This window comes from Betta splendens, chromosome 8 (genome assembly GCF_900634795.4).
Source record: "Betta splendens chromosome 8, fBetSpl5.4, whole genome shotgun sequence".
NCBI lineage: Eukaryota > Metazoa > Chordata > Actinopteri > Anabantiformes > Osphronemidae > Betta > Betta splendens.
The window spans coordinates 3,660,275-3,683,354 of record NC_040888.2 but is presented as its reverse complement, the minus strand read 5'-3'; the positions used below and the strand labels follow the sequence as shown (position 1 = coordinate 3,683,354).

At 45.2% G+C, this 23,080-nt stretch overlaps 3 protein-coding genes across 6 annotated transcripts in view; 2 read left to right on the top strand and 1 right to left on the bottom strand.

Annotated features, from left to right (window-relative positions):
- Positions 1-77: 77 nt before the first annotated feature.
- Positions 78-6,118, bottom strand: gtpbp1 (GTP binding protein 1). 3 transcript variants are annotated; one of them, XM_029159309.3, is made up of 14 exons: positions 5,989-6,118; positions 4,627-4,738; positions 4,290-4,470; positions 3,844-4,027; positions 3,363-3,527; positions 3,101-3,224; positions 2,901-3,015; positions 2,660-2,804; positions 2,399-2,581; positions 2,115-2,250; positions 1,793-1,971; positions 1,541-1,696; positions 1,223-1,273; positions 78-1,066 (listed from the first exon to the last, which is right to left on the bottom strand). In XM_029159309.3, the coding sequence occupies exons 2-14, from the start codon at positions 4,673-4,675 to the stop codon at positions 950-952; spliced, it is 1,785 nt and encodes a 594-aa protein (XP_029015142.1). In that variant the 5' UTR covers positions 4,676-4,738; positions 5,989-6,118; the 3' UTR covers positions 78-949. The 3 variants fall into 3 exon arrangements, with proteins under 3 accessions (XP_029015142.1, XP_029015140.1, XP_029015141.1); XM_029159307.3 differs by having other exon boundaries at positions 5,670-6,064; XM_029159308.3 differs by lacking the exon at positions 1,223-1,273 and having other exon boundaries at positions 5,670-6,063.
- Positions 6,119-7,959: 1,841 nt separating this feature from the next.
- lgals2a (lectin, galactoside-binding, soluble, 2a) lies at positions 7,960-10,455 on the top strand. Its single transcript, XM_029160069.3, has 4 exons — positions 7,960-8,111; positions 9,457-9,536; positions 9,713-9,884; positions 9,979-10,455. Exons 1-4 carry the CDS (start codon positions 8,103-8,105, stop codon positions 10,123-10,125), a joined length of 408 nt encoding a protein of 135 aa, XP_029015902.1. The 5' UTR covers positions 7,960-8,102; the 3' UTR covers positions 10,126-10,455.
- A 10,814-nt stretch (positions 10,456-21,269) lies between these two features.
- Positions 21,270-23,080, top strand: part of cacna1ia (calcium voltage-gated channel subunit alpha1 Ia) — a 90,553-nt gene continuing 88,742 nt past the window's right edge. For both annotated transcript variants that reach the window (XM_029158292.3, XM_029158290.3), the window contains exon 1: positions 21,270-22,371. The gene's annotated coding sequence lies outside the window, so the exon portion shown is untranslated. The remainder of the gene's footprint in view (positions 22,372-23,080) is intronic.

Genomic DNA, 23,080 nt, shown 5'->3' with positions numbered 1-23,080 from the left:
AAATGATGAACTGTTGTTTTTCGATTGTTAGTAAAATATAAAAACGGGAACAATGAAAGAGGTAAAATGTGTTTAAGTTAGTTTTAGTTTAGATTTTATTCCAGCTGCAAAATGAGATTAAAATGCCACTTTAGAAGCAACAGGCCATAACGCATGGGTACTAGATCCAAGAAGCATTGCAAGTACTTGTAATCATGAGCAGAGTGTTTGTTTTGTTCATACTACCTCTACTGGTGTAAGGATTGTACACTGGCGACTAACTGGTGAGAGCGTGATTAATACTACAGGTGGAGTAGGTGTAAAGAGCGTCCAAAAGTCAACGTTCGTATGTTAAATGTGACACTTATAAAAATGAACAGCTTATATTTCCATATGTGGAGTTTGAACTCATTATGTGCCTTCTGCTACATTCATTTTGTGATTTGCAAACATTTTGTACAATGGCATTTTTTTCCAATCAGCACAACTAACAGCTAATTTAAATATGCAGTATAAATAGTACATGAACTGTTTGTCATTTCAAATACAGAGGGAATGCATGGGGAGTTTGACTTATAGCTGCTCATACTGGTACTGGACCCTTGTTTTGAGTTTAGCCTCCCTCCCTGCCACTGACACAGAGCCAGAGGACTCGTAAACACACTTTAAATATGATTAAATTAAATAAATATTCATCCTGAGTGAGGCTAACCTCAAAGAAACACACTGCTGTCCATCCCTCAAAGCAAAAATAGGCAGCTGTTAAACTGCAATAAGGTTATATGCCTGCTGGTTCAGAGACATTCCCTTTTAAAAATAAAAGCTATAGGACCTAGTGTTCAAAGGCAGGGAGTAATAAGACTGAAAAGGGAGTTTTTCTCCAGACATCAGCATTTTTTATGGTTCGTGGAATGAAGACACTTGGTGGAGTGATAGCAGAGACGGAGGTTATAAGGAATTCAGGGGCAGTTCAGCAGCCTCCAATCCCTGCTGAGGAGGGAGCTGCTGTTGCGTTGGTGCTGCTGTTCTGACTTTTTCCTTTGTGCCTCTGGCCGCCCCTTCTTCTTCCACCTCCTCCGGACTTTGGCTACAATGGAGAGATAAGAAGCTCAGGAAGGTCTAACTTGTCTATTCAAACTAATGCTTCAATCCTCATTTAAATGCAAGCTTTGAATTCAGCCAACTTCCTTTGGAAAACATCTACTAGCTTTGAGGCTTTCCACTGTTATTTCACCAACTTTACCTTGTTTTCTTTGTTACCCTCTTTTATTTGAGGGTCTTCGTCTCCCTCTCCCTATGAAAGGCAGCCAGGCAAGCAAAGGTGAGAGTTCAGAGTGAAAGAATGAAGCAATGGCATTAGAGCAAGATGTTATGGGCAGATGGATACAGGAAAGAAGTGAAATGGAAGAGAAGACAGAGGTTAGGAACAAGTTCAGGAAAAACGGCAATGTTAGGTGAGACACACAAGTGGGGAAATCCAAAGATCCAAACCCATGCACATGTATAGTACATGTGCAGTGCAGTATGTACTGCAGTATTTCTTTATCGACTTGTGACTCACTGGTTGTGTCGTATTTGCTGTCTGTGCTATCGTTGCTACATCTTCGCCAGGTGCTGTGGTGCCGTCCTCTTTTCGCAGCGGTGCCTTTTTTGTGGACTGCATTTTGATTTGTGGAGGTTTGGAGTTCGATGGCAAATTATTGGTGGACTGCAGCAACTGAAACGATTTTTTTTGATTGAGCGTCAGCGATGCAAAGAGAAAGACAGTCAGATATTTGAGTAAAACACTGTGCAGCCCTTAGGGCTTCGTTACCTTAGTGATGGTGCCCACAGCCTTGGTACGTCCCTCTCTGAACACCAGTCTCTGGTCACAGTGCAGGTACTCGGGGGTCTTGATGAAACGGAAGTGGACTGAAGCCTTGTCTCCTGTCCGTAGACAGTCTCTGTTCATGGACAAGATGGTGGCTGTCTGCCTTATGCTACCACAGTGAACTGTTGAGTAGAGAGAAGCAAATGCAAGATGAGTAAAACGGGACATGTGCGTTAAATGATGTTTTATAACCTTGCTTCAAAGGTAATATAATAAAATTCACCATTAACAACCTAGTAGGTGATTGTGTGTGATTGGCACCCACCCATGGCCTGGTATCTAGGGGATATCGTAGTGGGGTGATGAAGTACCAGGATCTCGGCCTCAAACTCCCATGTTGCTTGTGGGCTCAGTCTTGGGGAAATCATCACCATGCCTTTCCTTATGGAGGAGCGCTTTATCTGTTTTACATTCAACAAAAACAAAGAACTGCTAGTATCCAATGCACACACAATGTACATGGTTTTCAATCTACACTGATCCTAACACAGTGAACCTACGTTAGACCTAAGTACCTTTGAATAGATGGGTTCCTTTTTTCCATCCTACCTTTTTTAGAGCAAATGAGGCAGTCTGGCCTCCTCTAACCTCCTTCACTGGCATTCTCTTGCGGTGGATTGATTTGACGGCGATAGGAATGAAACTTCCAAGGGGGTCCGGCCCCAGCAGCATTGTATCATTCAGGCGTATGAGTCCACGTAAAGTAGTTCCTGACACTACTGTTCCCACCCCCTGTAATATAAACAAAGCAGGTGTATTAGACAGCGTGTGGTGGGTATGTGATGTTTCACCCGGCAACAGTGCACGTACTGGTACAGAGTAGGTGTCATCTATCTGAAACTCGGCAGGTTGGTCATCTCGGTAGGAGGTCCGGGAGGAAAGCAGGTTGAGGAACATCTTCAGCAGGTCCATGTTCTCTCCAGTCACATTAGAGATCTGGAAGATAGGACACATCCTGGGGACACACAAATCACACACGGGTTACAACACACTCATTCTCACATTCACTCACATTCACTCACCCTGAAGCTGACTGAGACAGATTCATTACCTCTCTGAACTGAAGTTGGAAGCTGTGACTATAACATCGTCCTTGTTCTGTACCAGGACAGGAATCTTTCTACAGCCGGGAGACTTGAGTAACCTCTGCAGCAGCTTTAATGTCTCTGTTGACAGCAAGGTGACATCACAATATTAAGAAAACAGAAAAACAACAAATGCAGAAGGGAAATGGGGCTGTAGAATGCTGACCTTGCAGGATGTTGGCTGGACACATGTCTATCTTGGTTACCACAACAAACACAGGCACATTGAGAGCCAAGGCCAGGCCCAGATGCTCTTTAGTCATCCCCACAATACCTGCATTACTGCCCACCTGCAGAATGAGGCCAGTGTTAGTGATTTGTACTGTATCCATTAAGGGAGATTGCTTAATTTTTATAATTTAATAATATATTAGACCAAATGTTTTTAACAATTTTACTTCATAAATTATGAAACATGTCATTCTGACCATGAGCATGCAGAAGTCAGGTAGATGTCCAGTCATTCCAAACACTGTGGTCTTCAGGTATTTCTCATGGCCAGCCAGGTCAATGAATGTAATGACTTTGGAGGACTTCTCACAGATTTTGGTCCAATCCAGGCTTCCCCCATGACTATCTGGCTTATTCACCACCTAGGCACAGACACAGACGGACACGGTTTGATGACAACTAAGCTGCTGCGACACTGTAAACAGTAATTGATTTACTAAATATACACTTAGAACCATCTTTGTTTCTTATATGCGACATGCATTTAGGTGTTGACAGAATAAAAACATCTATTTCTCACTTCTTGCATGTAAAGTCCACTCCTGTTATGCTTGCAGGCTCTGCTTAATGCCAGTGTTTCATTTTGAGGTCACGTCACTAAAGCTGGCTTCTTGAACCAATATTGGCATTCCTTCAAATTAAATGAAATGACATCTAATAGACCTCTCTGCCCCTCACCTGTCCCTCCTGGTCAAACCCCAAGATATCGTTGCCCACACTGCTGGTTCTGCCACTCTCCATCTCGTGCTTGTGTCTAAAGAGCTTCTGACGGGCAAAGCCCCTGCCATTGTCCAGCTCTCCATGTGTTAACACTCCCAGCAGAGTACTCTTACCAGCATCCACATTACCCACCACTGCAACCCTATGAAATACAAAAGCAGTGAATTTAAACTGCACTAAGGAGGCACAGCTTTCAAATGTGTCTTGACAATATAATAAAAGTTAAAAGCTTTGCTCCTCATCACTAATTCAAAAGTGGGATGGAAGCAAACAATAGCTGTTAATACACTATTAGTGATCAATGAATATCATAGGAAAGAATGAAAACTGCATTAGCTGTGGATCTTAAAATTGGGACCAACACTGTGACCCCTGACATAACACTCTGAAGTCTGACCACTCACCTGACCTCCAGGAAGTCCAGCTCACCCACACGCCGGCGAATCAGATAGTCACGAACCAAACCGGCAGCTTCAGTGCGCTTTCGCAGGGGGATGAGGTCAGTGTCCAGCTGCTCGCACATAGATCGCACCGTGGCCACCGAAGCCTCCATATCTTTCTCATCCAGACCCCAGTCGCCACCGTCTACAACAGGGGAGGGAGGAGATAAGGACATCATTTAACAAATTGCTCCAGTGAGTTGGTTTTATCAGTATTGGCGCAAACTGACTAAAATAGGGAAAGAGGAGAAGAAATGATATTGCGATATAAACACAAGCAAAAGAGTTGCGTGTTTCTTACCTGAGCCCATCCCAATCACATAGATCGTCTCTCCACATCCCTCCTCCATTCTGTCCCGTAGCTGGCGTAGTAAGGAGTCATACTGCTCTCCGTTTGGGCTCACAAGTGCCAGCTATTTGGGGAGGAAGAGAGAGAACGCTGACTAGAACAAATAGGTTCAGTGCAGATACTGAAACAAAAGTGTTCCCCACATGCAAACACAGCTGCTTCTCTTCCCAGGGATCATGACTCCTATTTGTTTACACTTGAAACACACAGTTGGTTTATTCACTCCTACACAAAGTGCTAAAACATGTGAAGGACTATGCTATGACTAATATGTGGAGTAGTAAAGTATAGGTTTATAGATCAAGTTACAACACAACACCCACTGACGCACACGCTGATGAAACTGATAGAAGGTACACAACACAACACAATACGACACAAAGAACTTCCTCCCTGATGCAACTGTGAGCAACCTGTTTAGAGGACTGTAATGTGCAGTTTGACCTTTGAAAACAATGCTGTTCACACACAGGATGACATGCGGTGCCTCCCATTACTCTGTCACTACATCAAAAACGCTCTCAGGATTGTTGTCGTTTCAGTCATAACGGCGTTATGACTCACGCGCTTCGGTGTTGGCTCCGGTTCAGCAGGAAATACCCCAACACAGCATGCTGTGCAGCCTGCGTGTCACTGGGTCAGGCCAGTGTTTTGGTTCGACTGACACCACAGCTTTTAGCCACACATGCTGCGCTAGCATCTCGCGCTAGCTTCTAGGAAGCGCGGCTAATGCGTTAGCTTCATACGCGCTCAGGCAACAGTTGACCACAACTAGCTATTTTCGTTAACGTCAGCAAAAGCAGTCCCCGCAGACCACGGACCCCGTCGTGCATATTACTTAGTATTAAGTTACTCCTTTGCTATAATGCAACACAAAATACTCTGTGTTGTTCCTACGTGACTCAGTTTAGTGAGCCGTTTGTTTCATTCATTCATTCGCTCCGCAGCGCTAACGGCTACACGTACATCCAGGCCTAGCTAGCCGTTAGCATTACCTTGCTAGTAAAGTCAACCCCGCGCTCCACGGACTCGCCATTCAGCGCGTCCCCGTCCTCGAAACACTCGTCCCCGACGTCGTCCGCGCATCCCCCTCGGTCCGGTGCGAATATGCTGGCGGGGACCAACGCCTCGGGCAGCGGCATGGAGCCAGGCTCATACGGTACCGATGCCATTTCTCGGTTGGAGCGATCGCTTGGAGCCCGTGTTGTTTGCGGTGACAGTTGGCAGCCGAGCACCGACACACACCAGCTACTAGAGGAGCCGCTTAACGACACGACAACTACACAGTCATAGCTGCACAAAGTCACAATGTACCTCTCACTGGAGTCAACACACTACAGGGCTAACTCTGATGCACGTACTGTCTGTTTTTATTTATGCTATTTAAAATGAAACTGCCATCATCTTATTTATATTAATGAGGGGGCGGGGCTACATGCGTGTTCACGCCCCCTTTTACAAACACGCCCCATTGTCTTATTGGCTGAATGTGTAACGCATGGTGTAATCGCACTGTAATACTAACACTTATGTATTTGTAATACTAACACTTATATATTTGTAATTGTTAAAATAATGTTATACACAGTTATACACAATCACACAATTATGTTATACACAGGTTATGATTCCTTGAAGTTTCCTTAGAGATGCTGTGACAAGCTGCCTGCCAAGGTGTGTGTGTGTGTACGTGTGTGTGTGTGTGTGTGTGTGTGTGTGTGTGTGTGTGTGTGTGTGTCCTCTCTGATCTGCTGATAGTCTTGAGACTGGGTCTTGGGGCAAGCGGAAGCATTTCACAGCTCTGCGGCACATTGGACTGGATTGGCGCTGATGCAATAACTATGTAACGAGTCATATTCTGCTGACTTATCGTCCTGAATATCTCATGTATAAAAGATTAATCGTTACATTGAGCTATAGTTACAAAAAATAAGCCAACAGAGGATCTGTAGAGCATACTGGCCTCAAGCGAACCGGTCACAGCAGACTCTCTGACCCAGAATATGGCTGAGCTCAGGTTCTGTTAGAGGAAATGGCCCAAAGCTCCTCCTGGATGGTGCAGGTTTAATCCAGACTGTTGTAGTTCAGACACTATTACTGTAGTAGTAGTGGTACTAGTAGTACTACTAGTAGTAGAAGTAGTAGCGCAGATTGTGTGTGTGTGTGTTCAATGAAGTCATGAAAAACCATGATTGTTTTTACTTTCCTGTGTATGTTCATATTTGTGCATTTGATCACAAGTACAGAAAACTAAATTATGAAGAAGCGTTCATGAAGCTGTTTCTTCTTCCTCCACGTGGCAGAAAACAGTACACCAGAGGTCAGGCTTTGGCTCGGACGCTGACCATTTGTTGGAACGCTTACCGACACCAGATGCTTGAGATCAAATCATGCACTTACTGTAAGAACAGCTGAAGTTGCAGTAACTCCACTGATATGCACTTGAAAAATGCTTTTCTGTCAGTGAACGAAATTTCCCTATTGTGGGACTATTGAAGGTTTTCTTATTCTTATGAATATAACAAAGGAGGTGTTGTTTACTAATCGGAAAGCACACTGTCCATCATCTGATACAGTATGAGCTTAGACAGTTACTGCTTTATATTTTTGTGTAACAACCCTAATACATCATAACCAAACAAATAACAGCATATTATCCAGCGGACAATAACATTATTGTTGAGTCGAGCTCATTTTGATTGTTGTGCATTTCCAATGAGGGGAAATGCTGCCACATAATAAACACAGGCACCAGTAGAAATTCTCTTATCACCACAACATATTTGCAGAATTGATTTTAACGCAGCTATTTGTTGCTTCGATCCAAGTTAAAGGAATCTTACTTAAGTTCTTATCATTCCACCTCCCCAATGTGGTAATAGTGATAAAATTATTGGCAGTGAGTCAGAGATGTCAGTCGTCCTTATCATTTGACTCAGTGTCAACAATTCACGTTTGTCCATTTCCCGTCTCACATCGTCGGGGGCCAAATGCTGCCATATGATCCTGCCTGGTTACAGTCAGCTGGTATTAAGGCTCCTGCCTGTGCTAAATATTTGGTCATCTTCCAGGCAACACATGCATTTCTATTTCTGTCGGCCACGCGGCCTCATGCTCCCTCTCACAGTCAAAGTCAACACCAGTAGGTTAAAATCTCTCAGTCCGATGTCAACAAATCAACCATTGCTAAATATCTGTACTTGCGACGGTTTGCAGCCACTTGTTAAAGGCTAAATGATTATTTAGAGCCTATAACGTGGCTTTAGTTTAATGAGCTCACCCTATTTGCCGCTTGAGCCGTCGCTCACTGTGAAGGACCCGCCCACTCTGTACTGTACTGTATATAGCTTGGCCTGTGGGGCTGCAGAGGCCATGCCTGCAGCTCTCTGGGTTCTTCTCAGCTCTTCTCGTTGATTAAATCTGCAAAGATGATGAAAGTGAGTATCATTTCAACATGATGCCTGTTTTAAATGTTCTATTTTATTACTCCTCTGAATAGGAAGTTTGGCACATACAGTATTCTAACTGCACAGTGACATCTGCAGCCGGGTTTAATGTGCCAACTCACTGCTGCTGAACGAGGCTTTACTCCAACGTCTTGCCTCGTATCCTTTGACTCCAACTAGGCTCCAATACTCGCTGTTCTTCTCCTTTGCTTTTCTTTTGCCTTTTATGGTGAAACTATTTGCTACAGAGCTCATTGAGCTGCACATGCATCACTTTTTACTTGAATGATGTTAGTTTAAATACACTGCAGCAGAAATGCTTGGTCACTTTCGTGCATTTCATTCTCTCAGCCTGTAGACTTCTTTTGGTCCGAAACCTGACTTGATTACATACTGCACCGTGCACGATGGCTGTGAATGATTCTGGCTTTTTTACGTGGCTTCAGGGCCTGGACGTTTGGAAAAAGCCCAGACGAGTAAAGACAACGGGCTTAAATAGTATTGGAGAATAAAATGAACTCATCAAGTGGAGGTTAAAATAGATGCTGCCGTACTGTCAGCAGCGACAGAGAGTGGAGAGCATTTTTGCATGTTAAGGGGAGTTTCAATGTCAGATTTATTTTCCATTACACATTAATTTCAGTAGGTGGCCGTTATTCCAGTGGAGAAGCCTCACTCGAGCGTTTCTGGTTTTGTGGCCGTCAGTGATTGTTGGTGTAATACCATAAATCATGTTGCACGGTCGGGTTTGTGGTTTGTTGTAGTGGCGGCGTGGTGGAGAATGCAGGGTGGCAGCCAGCCCATCCCTGCTCTCCTCCAGCTCCAGTGTCACATGCTCCACACAAGCTGCACGGATGGAGGGAATGAAATGAAACACGTGTTTTCTCCTCCTCTGGGTTGTTCGTCAGCGTGTCTATGAACAGAGGACATTGCAGTTTTTGCATCCGATCTTTTCACTGTGGCTCAATATCTTAATATTTCTTGTTAAACTGTGCTTGAGAACAAACTGGACCAAAGTGACTTTTCTATCATTTCCTCTGTATTTCACAACCAGACACGAGCCGCTGACGTGCAATTTCTCAATCGTAACAGTTCCGTTTATTCAGATCAGAGTGAACCTTCGACCCTTTAGGAAAATGTTGCTCACTTTCAGAGTAGCCCCTCATCGTTTTTCACCACTTCTAAACTTGCCTTGATTGAAAACACATGTTCTGTAATTCCGAAGGTGACTCGAGCTTTGGAGAGAGAGCGCTGGCTGAGGTTACTGCCAGAGAGCTTCTCTGCCTGCAGCTCCACACAATGACTTAGTCCACTAATGCTTGGTTTTTCTGCACAGGGTGTGATCATACAGAACATGTCCTTCAAGGTTGGACAGACCATGACCATCGTTGGAGTTGCCAAACCTGATGCTGGAGAGTAAGTAGTGATTCTATTAACGCCTCGAATCATTGAATCAAATGCTGAGTTGAGCTGAACACAAGCCCCATTCTTCACCTATTTACTAGTTGTATATCAAAACAGCAGCAGTGCTGCCACTGAGCTGCAGGTGTGATACTATATCATGTCAAAATGCGAACAATGCCTTTCTTCAGCTTTGCAGTGAACATCGGCCCAAACAAGGAGGAGATTGTGCTGCACATCAACCCTCGTTTCAATGCCCACGGAGATGAAAACACTGTGGTGTGTAACTCCTATCAGGGCGGCATCTGGTGTGAGGAGCATCGTGAGGGAGGCTTCCCCTTTTCCCAAGGGGAGGAATTCAAGGTAAGAGGACGTGGGTGCTTCACTCTGCTGTACGTTGGTCTGCCTCGGAACTGGACCCTAGTCTGTCTTTTATTGTTCCTCTCTCCCTGTGCAGATCATCATTGAATTCACCCCTACAGAGTTCCTGGTGACTTTACCCGATGGCTCCAACATTCACTTCCCCAACCGCATGGGAGCGGAGAAGTACTCGATAACCAACATCGAGGGAGACGCTCGCCTCTGTAGCTTCGAGATCAAATAAAGCCCCCGTGAGCGGCTGGAGCTTGTCCTTCAGCGTGCCCTTCATCCGCTCACATTTCGGCCCCACGTTTCACTACCTTCACACATACACGTCCCATGACACGCTCGCCACATGCGCCATTATCCTGCTATGCAAGAATTTATCTCGTTAACACGTACAGTAGATGCTCCGGTGACGCGGAGGGAGATCAATGAGACTTTATCTGGCTCGTATCTGCTCCACAGCGCGATCGCTTGTCTTTTACTGTGTCCGCTTAGACATTCCACGTTTATATCTGAGAAGAACGTGCGCCTGTAAACACATATTAAAATGTGACCTTTTACGAACAAACTGTACTTGGGTTATTTCTGTGACAGCCACATTTTCAGCAGTTATAACACACTCACACTCAGTAAAAATAACAGTAAGTTAAACTAAGTATGTTTAACTGTGTGTTCAATGCAAATACAATTTTATTAAAGACATTTATACTTTACATTTATGTTTACATTTTCTGCTAAAGTACAGTGTACTTTTACTCTACATTGAACTGGCAACACACACTTACAGATGTCTGCCACTAGATGTCACTGTTGTTGTGTAAGTGATGTGGAAGAAGCTAAGGAGGCAGTTGCGGCCACACTCTGCCTACAGTATAGTGACTCCTAAATGAGTTTGATGGTACGAGGTGAAGATAAAGCGTGGAGCGATATCTTGGATCAAATCATTAAATATTGCTGTTCTCAGTAAATTGTGCTTTGCACGCGTGCAGAGTCGGCAAAGTGTGCGCGTTTTGGAGGCTGCTGTGTATTTTAACCTTTTAATCTGATGTAACATTAAGCAATGTGCATGAGGCTGGTTTGAGAGAGAAGAGACAGAGAGTGAACAGAAAATGAAGAATAGATTCAGTGTGAACAGACTGAGTCAAGACGAAGACTAATGGCATCAGGTCTGATGACCTTTTTAGTCCTGTCAGGGTTTTATTACCAGCTGTGCGGCTTTTAGTGCTCGCTCTGACGTGGTTTACAGGTGTGTGTGTGTGTGTGTGTGTGTGTGTGTGTGTGTGTGTGTGTGTGTGTGTGTGTGTGTGTGTGTGTGTGTGTGTGTGTGTGTGTGTGGGCTAGATTAATAGGCAGGCAAACCCCTCTTAGGTTTAAGGGAATAAATAAATAATTTACATGTAATTTAGGGGGAGACGGAATGTGAGCACAAGAAGGAAGACCAGTAAAAGGCAGAACAAACAAAACTAGAGACAAACTTATTAAAAAGAACAAACACGGCGTGGAAGTTCTGTGATTCCTTCAAAGCACTAGAAAGCACGAGTGGGGGCTTTTATGTGTCAGTGGTCCATCTTATGATCCAGCTGTTTTCCAGCGTGTGTGGGAAACCACTTGGCAGAGTGGGTGGGGGTCTCCCACAGCTCAACGCCTCGGCTCCGCTTCCGTCTCGTTCTGTGATCCTCCTCGTATATTTTCCCCTCCTCTTTCCTTCTCGTCCGGTGATTCTCTTCTTCTTCTCGTTTTCCTTCTGGTTCCCTGTCGTCAGCCTTCTCCTCCTTCCCTCCGTGTCTTTGTTGGACTGGGCCCGTCCCTCTTCCCACATCCTAATTGGAAATAAGCCATTTTAACACTTCCCCTCTTCATTATTTTGTGGGAGACAAAATCAATATCCCAGACTGTGTTGTTAGTGTACGTGAGTATTTGTGTTTATTCCTCAGTCACTCAGATAATAAGCGTGTGGCTGGAGACTGAACTCTGCTTCTGACCCTTTTTGTTTACTGGGACAGACAAAAGAAATAGGATAAGGTTTGGTGTGAACTGTCACAGAAGCAGAGAGTTTGGACACCAGGAAGTGGCTATGAACAGAAGGAGTTGAAGTGAGGACCAACTCCAAGAGGGAGAAGAAAGGGTCCAGAAAAGCCCGGGAGGAAGGAAAGTCAGTGTGTGTGAGTGAGTACTTTGAATGAGCAAATGATCAGAGGGAAAATCTGAAAGAAATGATGAAGCAAAAGCTAATGCTAATAAAAAATGTGTAACAATCAGTATGGTGATTCTTATTGATGATCTTATGATCATAATTTCTGTATTACGTTGATTTTTATGTACATGCCTTATTGCAGGAGTTGTTTACCAGGTAAAGGTTAAAGAGTTCAAAGGTGTAACTAAGTACATGCTTTGATAAATCTGATGCGTAAGCTGCATTCTTGCAATTCTGCTCAAACTGGGTTTGCAAAATAAAAAGGGTCAGATGGAAAGAACCCAGAAATACCTAGATTATTGTGCAAGGCAACGTTCATGTCATGACTGGGCATGTGTATTGTGCGGTTGTGATTGGATAACATTGATCACGCTGTGAAGGTAACCAATGAGAGAATAGGATGATGTAAGACAGATAGATCTCCCCTTTATCAGCCTTCAAAGACCACACCATAACGGGGTTGAGTGACGCAGTGAAGCGCACACGGGAGAATAGGAATTGTTTTGAATTGAAATCTTTAACTTTGATTGATCTATCACTTGCCGTTTGCTTTTGCTGAACAGCGTCCTTTCATCAATCAAACTGGGAAAAAGGTGTCCTCAAATGAACCCGTAGCCTCTCCTCTGTGATGTAAAGTACCAGATCATGTGACTAAGTCCGGCGGCACGAGGAAGACTCTTGTCAGTTTATTGCAGACCCATAAATCAGTATCTGACCACTGAAAGCATTTCTAGCATCCATAACAGCAGTTACATATAAGAAGGAAGCTGCTATAACTCATTGTGACTCCTTGGTATCTGTAATCTTCTGGTCTGTGCAGGCGCTACTGAGGGTGAAGCAGGGTGGACGTGAGGATTCAAAGCAGTGAATTAACTGGATGAATTCCTTCACTTGGGCCTAAGTTAGATACCTGTATCTGTCACACAACACACAGGCCGACAGATCAACCACTTTAAAGTGTGAGGCCGACCCTGTTAATGCATGGTTTTCAGTCAGAGCATTGGTCCAAATTATGTATTGACCTAACGTGTTTTTATAGCTTTTTTAGAAAGGTTTTTGGAGTATTCTTGATAAACCTGACAGTAATATGTCTCTGTATCTGAAGTTGTAGCAGGTATCTAGTCTACAGAGGCTAGTGAGCTGGTGCTGGGGATTCCTGGAGTGAAGAATCTGAGTTGTCATCTCTTCATCCATGGGTTGTAGATGAAGGCAGAGTTTCCTGATGGATAAAACACTCACTGTATGTTGGATGTAGACCACCTGTGGAATAACTGATTTACCATTTGAGCAGAAATCTGTTTTTTGTGTGTGAAATACTCATTAAGAATCTTTTTAAACAATTGAAATTTTATTTATATTTGCACATGCTTTTTTATGGTTGGTTCAACTTTACAGCTTACCATATTAGAAAGAGAAAAACATGTGATTTCAATACTATGATTTCCTGAATTAACGCAGCTATTTGTTGCTTCGATCCAAGTTAAACAAATCTTACTTAAGTTCTTATCATTCCACCTCCCTAATGTGGTAATAGTGATAAAATTATTGGCAGTGAGTCAGAGATGTCAGTCGTCCTTATCATTTGACTCAGTGTCAACAATTCACGTTTGTCCATTTCCCGTCTCACATCGTCGGGGGCCAAATGCTGCCATATGATCCTGCCTGGTTACAGTCAGCTGGTATTAAGGCTCCTGCCTGTGCTAAATATTTGGTCATCTTCCAGGCAACACATGCATTTCTATTTCTGCCGGCCACTCGGCCTCATGCTCCCTCTCACAGTCAAAGTCAACACCAGCAGGTTAAAATCTCTCAGTCTGATGTCAACAAATCGACGGTTTGCAGCCACTTGTTAAAGGCTAAATGATTATTTAGAGTCTATAACGTGCACGATTTGAAACGATTGAATTATATTTGCACATGCTTTTTTTATGGTTGGTTCAACTTTACAGCTTACCATATTAAAAAGAGAAAAACATGTGATTTCAATACTATGATTTTCTGAATTAAAGTGTTTTCCAAAGCTATAACAAACTTATCTTCACACTCCAATGTGCAATGTATAGGTTACTGAGGTAATTTAGTCTGGGGGTTTGAGGGCAGAAGCTTTTGCAGGGCTTTTCAGATGAAAGATGTTGTTGTTGATGACGATGTTAAAATTTGATAGAACAAATACATAACCGCAAATCACAAGTCGTTTTAGGCTGTGACACAGGACGGGGTAATAACAGACATGAGCATGTCTTATTGTGTCTTATTGTAGGGATCACCCTGCTAATGACTAATGCGCGATAACAGCTAAAGGCTGTAGAAAATACACGATACACAACCACACGATTCCGACTGACCAGAGACCCAGACCGGAGACCCAGACCGGAGACCCAGACCAGAGACCCAGACCAGAGACCCAGACCAGAGACCCAGACCGGAGACCCAGACCGCTCGGGTGGTCCGGGCGACGTGCATGTATGCGTGGTTACAGCAGCAGCTCACAGCAGCACATTTCAATAGGACAAAGCTCCGTCTTCCTGTAGCCGCTCGAAGGACGATAGCCATTAGCTTTTTCCCACAGGTGTGTGGTTGCAGCAGCCCACATTTCAGCGGGACAAAATGGGGAAAAAAGGAGGAAATGCACTTCTACCGTGCTCATTGTGTGTAAATGTGACCCATAGAGTCATTGGAACGCTCCAGAATGTCTACAAAGTGCATGATCAGTCCCCTTTAAGATGATGTCTCAAATGTTACACGACCGGCGAGTTGTTAAGACACTCAGATCCTGCATCTTACATCCATCCATTTTCCAAGCCGCTTATTCCCATATGCGGGGTCGCGGGGGTGCTGGAGCCTAACCCAGCTGGCTATGGGCGCGAGGCGGGGTACACCCTGGACGGGTCGCCAGTCCATCGCAGATCCTTCATCTTCTGCCTTTCAAAGCCCAATCAGGCTCAACAACAGGTGTATGTGTTGTTCCATCTCATGTCATTTAATGACTGTGCTGGACGGTTAACGGTCCCATCTTTCCATCACCTGAGCCAAGTCGCTCATGCAGTGTGTGAGAAAATGTCCTGAAATGTGTGCAATGGAATGATTCACCTCAGCTTACATAAAACCTTTGTCTATATTTAGCGTCAGCATGACTCCAGATTTCTGCACCGGAGCTATCAGCCACACTTTGAGATGTGCGTGGGTCCGCCCTGAGCTGACTGCAGTCCAGGATTTACTGTATGCTCCGCAGGCCTGCCTCACCTCAGGCCCGCTCCTGTGTTGGTGTGATGATAAACTTAAAAGCAACTGTTGAGTTACATCTTCGTGGCAGTGTTTTCATGGGGAGTTTAAATAAGGCCAGGTTTTATTTGCGCTGTATAGAAGCCATGAAATAAAAAGAAAGCTACAAACATAACGGCTTTTGCTGGAGAAGAGGGAATGGCAAACGGGCTGCAGGAGTGGTCCCGGAGGAGCAGTGAACACGACGTCCTACGTGGAAAGGCGACGGAGGAACCGCAGACGCAAACAAACCGATAAAGAAGATGAAGCCGGTGTGTGGTGCGTGTGTGGACGTGGGCAGGAAACCAGTGGTGCAGTATAACACCCTCGCATGCGTACCGGTGTCACACGCTGCATTACTATGCTGCAGCGCATGAATCTGCTGGAAAATGTCTGTTGTCCGCGAAGGAATCGACGAGTGCAACGTTATTTAGACATTACAAGGTGCTGAGTCATCAATATTCTATGAAGCAGTGTTTTGATGTGTGTTCCCATAAAGCCAGGTATGAGATTCAGTAGTTTATGAATCAGAATCAGAAATGTTGGTTTGGTTCTAGTGATATAAAAGAACGTATATATATTCTTAATATAATGAATAACACAAATCTAAGAATGGAGCCCTGTGGAACACCTCCATGTTACTTGGTGACCATTTCTATCCATAACCGTGATCCAGCTGTCCTGTACAGTGCTCTTCCCCTCCTAGCGTTGCACAGGTTGCAGGTTCCACGCCGTCATTGAGCAGCCCTGCGGTGACTCTGTGTGTGTCTGTGCGCGCAGCAGCGCAGGTGACCTTTAACATGGAGTAAGCCCTTTAAACACCGCCGATCCCTCCCTGCTTCCCTGGATACATGTAGGTTATATCTGAAAGGTAATGTCATCAAAGCAGCTTGAACTATAGATCCCGCTGACGCAGCACTTTTCAGAACAAATACAGCATCTCATCACAGGGATTTCAAGTACAAGTGGACAATAGTGGCATCTGCACACAATGAATAAATATACTCCACATTATAGTGCTTCTTCTCTTCCTTTGTGTGGCAGAGATGAAGAGCGAGGCAGACGCTGCCCCTATGATGCACAGTTAATCACTTTTAACCTCCAGGCAGATTTGTAATGCACCTCACACACACCGTGTCAAAGTCACTCACCCTGTTTACTTAAGGTGTCTCATGGGCAGGGATGAAGCTTATCTCCCTAATGCTAACAGATGTGCTCTGTCAACCTGGCAGGTTTGATTTCAGTGACTTTCAGATATGGGTTCCACACCAGGGTCACTGGGCTGATGCTGCAGGCTGATTGACAAGTTGTATCATATCTTAAAATGTCGTGTTACGTTGGATTTGAAGTCTCCAGGATGCAGCGCAGGAGGCCCTGACCTGGCTGCTCTATAAATACAGTCCTAACCTTGCTCCTCACTGAGCATTACACAGTTTTTATTTTATCAGGGATGATTAAGCTCAGAGCGTTTGGACTTATCTACGAATGCAGCCAGGGGACCACCATGTAATTTACAAAGTCACTTGGGTAAATCTAATTATTTGATTGTCTAAGTTTTAAACTTGATTTAGCTCAAGACCTCGGAACATAAATGATGGCTGTGTGAGTCAAGTATTCATTACAATGCATTGATCTGGCTCCATGTGCAGACCAACGAGGGCATAAATCCTCCTCTTGCGAGCGTGTAGTGAGTCACGACCAGCCCTTTATAACCTAAATGCTAAGTTACGCCCGAATCACAATAAAGGAAACCTGGGCAGCGCCGTCCTGACGCTGCGACATCCACACAACCATAACATGAAATAATCTGTGGGCAAAGACGTGGGTGTTCCGTGATTCATCTTTAAAATACAATGTCCCACCATCCAGAAAACCTAAACAATAAAAGATGCGTCTTGGATTTTTTTTTCTTCTTCAGATCAATAGGAGCTGAGCTGTCAAAGAAAACATTGTTCTAAATGACGGCGTTGACAACGGCCACATTATGACTGTGGGTGTGACAGTGATAGAATAAGCACGAGGAGCCATGAGCTCCGCCGTGCTTTTAATCCTGATGGGACTCACATCCACGGGGGAAAACGCGTCAAACTCCCTGTTCGTCGACGTCCCATCGCTCTCTGTGGTCCAGCTTGTGTACAGTCACGTCTCACTCCTACAGAATCTGAGACTTTTATTTTCTTAAAGTCAGTTCTGACCTTTTGTGTTTCCTGTTCTCCGTGTGGCCTTTACAGTTATTCTCCTTTTGGCTCCAGGTCCAGTAGCAGTGACATCATGTTATTTCTCAGTATTTTAGTGAAATCATTCACGTTCATGTCCCTTTTCCCTCTTCGCTGCCGTATCTGATCCCCCCGATCACCTTGACCCCTTCACACCTCCCCCCGAACTCATCTCCTCCTTTATCTGCTCCATTGCCTCCCGCCACCGTCACCAGCGCGCACAGGCTCATCTGAGCAACTGTGCCTCGTAATCTCCCCCCTCGGGCGCCGTGAGTCAGGTGTGACCACATCTCTGGAATGCCACACGCCTGCGCCGCGCCGCCGCCCACCGTGTAACACGCCGCCCAGGTCCCCGGGCAGATATGGGTTTTATATCAGCACAGCCGCCGCTCCCTCGCCCCCTGTGCTGTGGTGTGTGTGTGTGTGTGTGTGTGTGTGTGTGTGTGTGTGTGTGTGTGTGTGTGTCCTGTACACTGTTCAAATCATGTCAATTAGAATCAGTATGTTTTGGTGCCACACACGCTGTCAGGGCATGACGACAGACACTCCAGCTCCAACCTTCCCTATGTGTTTTCCAGCTGCACCCCCCCCCATCCCTCCCCCACCCACAAACCCACAGAGCTCTCCTCATGCTACGTTTCTCGCATGTCTCACTTGGATCAATAAAAGCCAGCTGCGTAATAGAATTAGGCCCTAATGGAAAGTACAAACTAGCTTTCTATTTACTGAATCCCTCCAGGGGGGCTACGGGCGAAGCCAAGGCTATGAAATGGGACTTGAAGACGTATGTGCATGATGATGGTTCGTGCTACTGCGTGCGCACATGTCTGTGCATGCGGAGAGGAGATATACTGTAAATAGACTTTAAATCACATCAAAATTGGTTTAAGTTCCTCAGCTGCTGTCTCGGAGTCAGGTAAATTGATTATTCCAGCGGTGATGAATATGGCTGGGAGCGGCAGAACTAACAGCATTCAATGTGTCTGCATGTATATAAATGTGCCTCGTGGCTGCAAGCGGCTTAAATTTGTTTAAAAATTGTCTTGGCTTTGGAATATTTCCTAATTATTATTAAATTATAATTTAAGACAGATACAGTACATGTACAGTATTAGCAAACAATATCCAACACGATTGTTAGATTTCGTTCAAATCTGAAGGAAGCCACGCCCTGATTAAAAAACATAAATGCATCGTTAAATTAAAGACTGCAGACAAACTCTTGCATTTCTACCAACCATGGATCACGTTCACCCGAAAGCTGGTGTTTGAAACTGAAACGCTAGCTGCCAGTGTGCAGAACCAGCCGCACACAGCTAAGCAGGCAGTCCATGAGTCCACTGAGCAAAGCAGCAGCGCTGGAGTTTAATCTTGAGGATTGCTCCGGTCGGGATTGAATGTTTTTAAACTAATGATGGTAGATTTCTCACCTATCGACCCTGATTGTCCTCACTTTCACTCTCCAGTCGCCCTTTGCTCCAATCTCCACTCTCTAGCAGTCGCTTCACAGGATATTCATCATGACAGTGTGTGATTTTCACACGTGTGTATGTGACTATCAGCCACTAAAGTTACTGTTTATGTGCAGATGAGTTTTCACCCTGAGCATTGACTGAGCCTCACACACACACACACACACACACACACACACACACACACACACACACACACACACACACACACACACACACACACACACACACACACACACACACACACACACACACAGGCAGCTTGTCACAGCATCTCTAGGGAAAACAACCTGTAACACAGTGCGCATCCATGCTGACATGTTAAATATATGCTGGCTACTATATATGATCGTGTTTGTGGTCAACCTGGGGCTGAAGATGGACTTCCTATATTCCTATACAGCGGCTCCAAGAATGTGATTCAATATGAAACAGAAAAGTGAAGCACAGTCTAGTGAAGAGCTGCATGTAGGTGCCATAAAAATCCAGGAAGCCTGGAACAACCTCTAAGCATATGTTGCTATTTTGTGGTCGTCTTCATAACCGGATACTGGATTTGTATAAATTGGCAGGTTGTAGTAAAAATCAGGCACCGTGTTATTATCCCAAGTAAAAACACACCACTACTTTCCGTGACTCATGTTTTGCTGCCGTCTTATTTCCCCTGCTCTGTTTCTATGTCATTGCTCCGCTTTGTTGTGATGCCAGCCAGCCTGAAATGAAGTGGCTTGATGCGTCGCGACCTTGATGTGATGGCATGTGATGAGACGCTGGGCGACATGATGGGCTGTGATGTGATGCAGTGCAACATAATGCAACAGCTCTGGCGCTCACGTTGTTCGGTGTGTGCCTCCGACTCGCAACAGGACTTATTCTTATTCTTGAAACACGCGGGGCGCCTTTCTTTGTTTGTTTGTTGCGCCTGCTAATTGCCTGACCCCAGCATTGTATAGCCTCATAAGGACTAACACAGCCAAAGCACAGAGTCAGCAAGATACCCCCCTCGATTCCAACTGTGTTCCCTAAACCTCAATTATTCACAACTTATGAATAACGCACTTTAGTTGAAGCTGGCAAGTGGGGGTATTTTTGCACATGGTGTCTTGAATTATTCATAAACTCACAATAGCAAAACATACAATTTTCATGCCTCCAGTCTTTTGCTTTTGCGGGGAATAAAAGTGCCATAATAAATAATTTGCTGTCAATACATGTGGAAAGTGTCTGAAGCTGTATGCGTGAGCATGGCAGCTGCTTTCTGTAGGAATAAACTAGCATTTATTGTCAAGATCACAGTTGATCCATAAATTAACTTTTTTTTTTTTTATGAAACATGTAATTTGTTGCCAGTGGCTACTGCTCAAACTAGAGAAGGTGCAGTGGTGAGAGCAAAGTCTGGTAAAAAGCCAGTGTGGAGTGAAGAACTCGTCAGGAAGCTGACCAAGCGTTTTGACCCCTCTGTGAAGAAGGTTAAGGCAAATAAATGGAGGAACAAGAGAGTAATGGCTTACATTAATGTGAGTCTTTTCCAAATGAGGCGTTTTCAGCACCCTGGACAGCGCTGGAAGGGTTCTCCTCGCATATTAGCTGTCCGCGGTGCTGAAAGAATAAAAGTGACTGGAGGAAGACTTTCTACCGTGTGTGTGCAGCGTGGACCCACCGCCCCCTTATCCACCCCACCACCGCCACTTGCAAATGAGATTTTCCGTCCAAGCTGATTTTTCATCTGCATTAAGCCCTCTGGAGGCGACTCCCCGTCTGCCCCCTCTGTAGTTTCCTCACACATCACGCGGTTGACTCCACTTCCTTCAGCTGTTTGGAGCTAATACGACGTACAGTATGTTATCTGTCATGTGCCAACTTACCGCCACCCACTCACCAACCTGAGCCGCGGCGCACTTCGTCGGGAGCCCCCACCTCCCCTCCCTGTTCCCACCGCTCCTCGGTGCCTAAATCGAAGTTGTTCATGCGTGATTCTACTGCGGCTCCTCGTTCGCTTGTCCGATCTCATGAGGACGCGAAACGCTGAGCCTTATTATTCACCTGTGCGCCTGTGTGGACCATTTGTGTTGCGCATCAACGCTGTGCGGGTGCACGTCCCCGTGCGAGCGTCCCTCCCGCCTGCGCGCTGGTTATTGTGGTCTAAACATCAAATATGAAATCCGCCATCCATAATTTTCACACCGAATACCACAAGCACGTGCACGCGCACGGAGGCGACGTTGCCAGTCTAGTGCACGTTCACACTGCCACGGGCGCTGTCAGACAGGACTAAAGGAAAGAGTTGGTTTCCTATATAATTAGGAGCGCGCCGCCTAAACACAAAGCTGATTACTCCTCATTCAATGGCTTGTTATTGCCTGTTTTTCTCAATCTCTCTCTCTCTCCTTTTCCTCCTCTTTCTTTATCGCTCCCTCACTCATTCTCTCCTGCGCTCAGAACTCTTTGCAGAAAATCCAAGCTCGAGACGGGCTTCTGACGCACCGGGAGCGTAATCGCCGAGGCGCACGGACAGTGCGAACAGTAAGAAAAGACTCACTTTTGCTCAGCAGCCTTGTGCTTTTGATTCGTGCGTGTGTCTGAAGGTGTCCGTGGGTGAGCCTTCGTGGGATATTTTGGCTGCACGAAGAGGCTGGCTTGACAGATGCGCCCCTCCATTCCGCCGGGAGGAGGACTGGACGCACGATGAAGTGCAGGCGATCACCTCGCAGTATTTTTTATTTTATTCTCCAGGTGAAGAACTGTTGCGCCAGGGTTTAGGAACGGACACGCCTTTTGGATATAACGTGTGGAAATAACAGGCTGAGCTGCTGGAATTGCCCAAGAGGATGTGAAATTTTCTTCGTGCCGGTTTTTGTGGAAACTGTGGAAAAGGTGATGCACGGGCTGTAACGAATCTTCGTCTGCCGATTTTCGCAACGTGCTCCGCGAACGCGAGGGTGGAAAAAAAGGAAAGTGTTCCCAAATTCCTTTGCGCAAACATTTTTAAGTCCCTAGATAAAAAGTTATCCTAATAGAAACCCTGCGTGGATCGCCGTGAGTTATCTCCCTTGCTATCTCTGGAAATGTGAGCCCACGGGAGCCCAGTGCGCACCGTATAGATTCACCGGGGCTGCGACGCACAGCCGAATCTTCCAACGGGGATCCGGGCTTCACGCCGCGGCAGCGCAGACGACGTTCTCGTTCTTTCTCACAGAAATGCCTCCGAGTGCACGGATTCCGCAGACGGCCAGTGGACACTGATTCTCCATGGTGTTCACGGGCCAGGTGTCTCCGAGAAGGCGAAACCTCGGCTCCTCTGTTCAGTGCATCCTGGACACACCTTTTTAATGTCAGTCGAGGTAAGTTTGGCCTATTTCTACTTCCAGGGTTGAGCGTATGCTGTTGTTGGAAACACCTGGGCCCAGATGTTGTGTTGTGTTGTGTGCGTGTGTGTGTGTGTTGTGTTGTGTTGTGTGCGTGTGCGTGTGTGTGCGCGTGTGCGCCTCCAGAAAAGATGGAAAAGCGCACAGATGAGACAGAGGAGCTGCGTATTTATTAGACCTGTAGCCTTAATGATCCCACAAGTGCTCTTTTGCCGTTTTATCCTTGAATTTGTTCAAAGACAGAACAGGTTCACGTGTGAGATTCAATCTCATATCAGAAGGTCTAAAATTAAAATTGAAACAATTTTTTTATTTAACCTTTGTCGGTGTCTGTATTGTCTTGAACGTTTTCCTTTTGGATGAATATAAATGTGAAATGTGTTCTGCTCAAAACCCTGACGCTGTCCGTGGTGCTGAACGATGCTGTGTCTCAACACGCACTGACGCACTCAAGTTATTGAAGGCCTCCTGTATTATTACCAGTGGACACATTGAAGGGAATTGCATCATACAATGTAAGCAAGAGCTGAAACCTGTGATTCTATGATGCATGTCATATATGAAAAAATTTGAGCTGTTTTATTGTCTGAAAATGTGACCTGTTCAGACATTGGTGTAAACAACTGATCAAACAGATGATCTCAGTGGAGTGACTGCTACTCTTCCTCTCCTCTCCTTCCTCTCC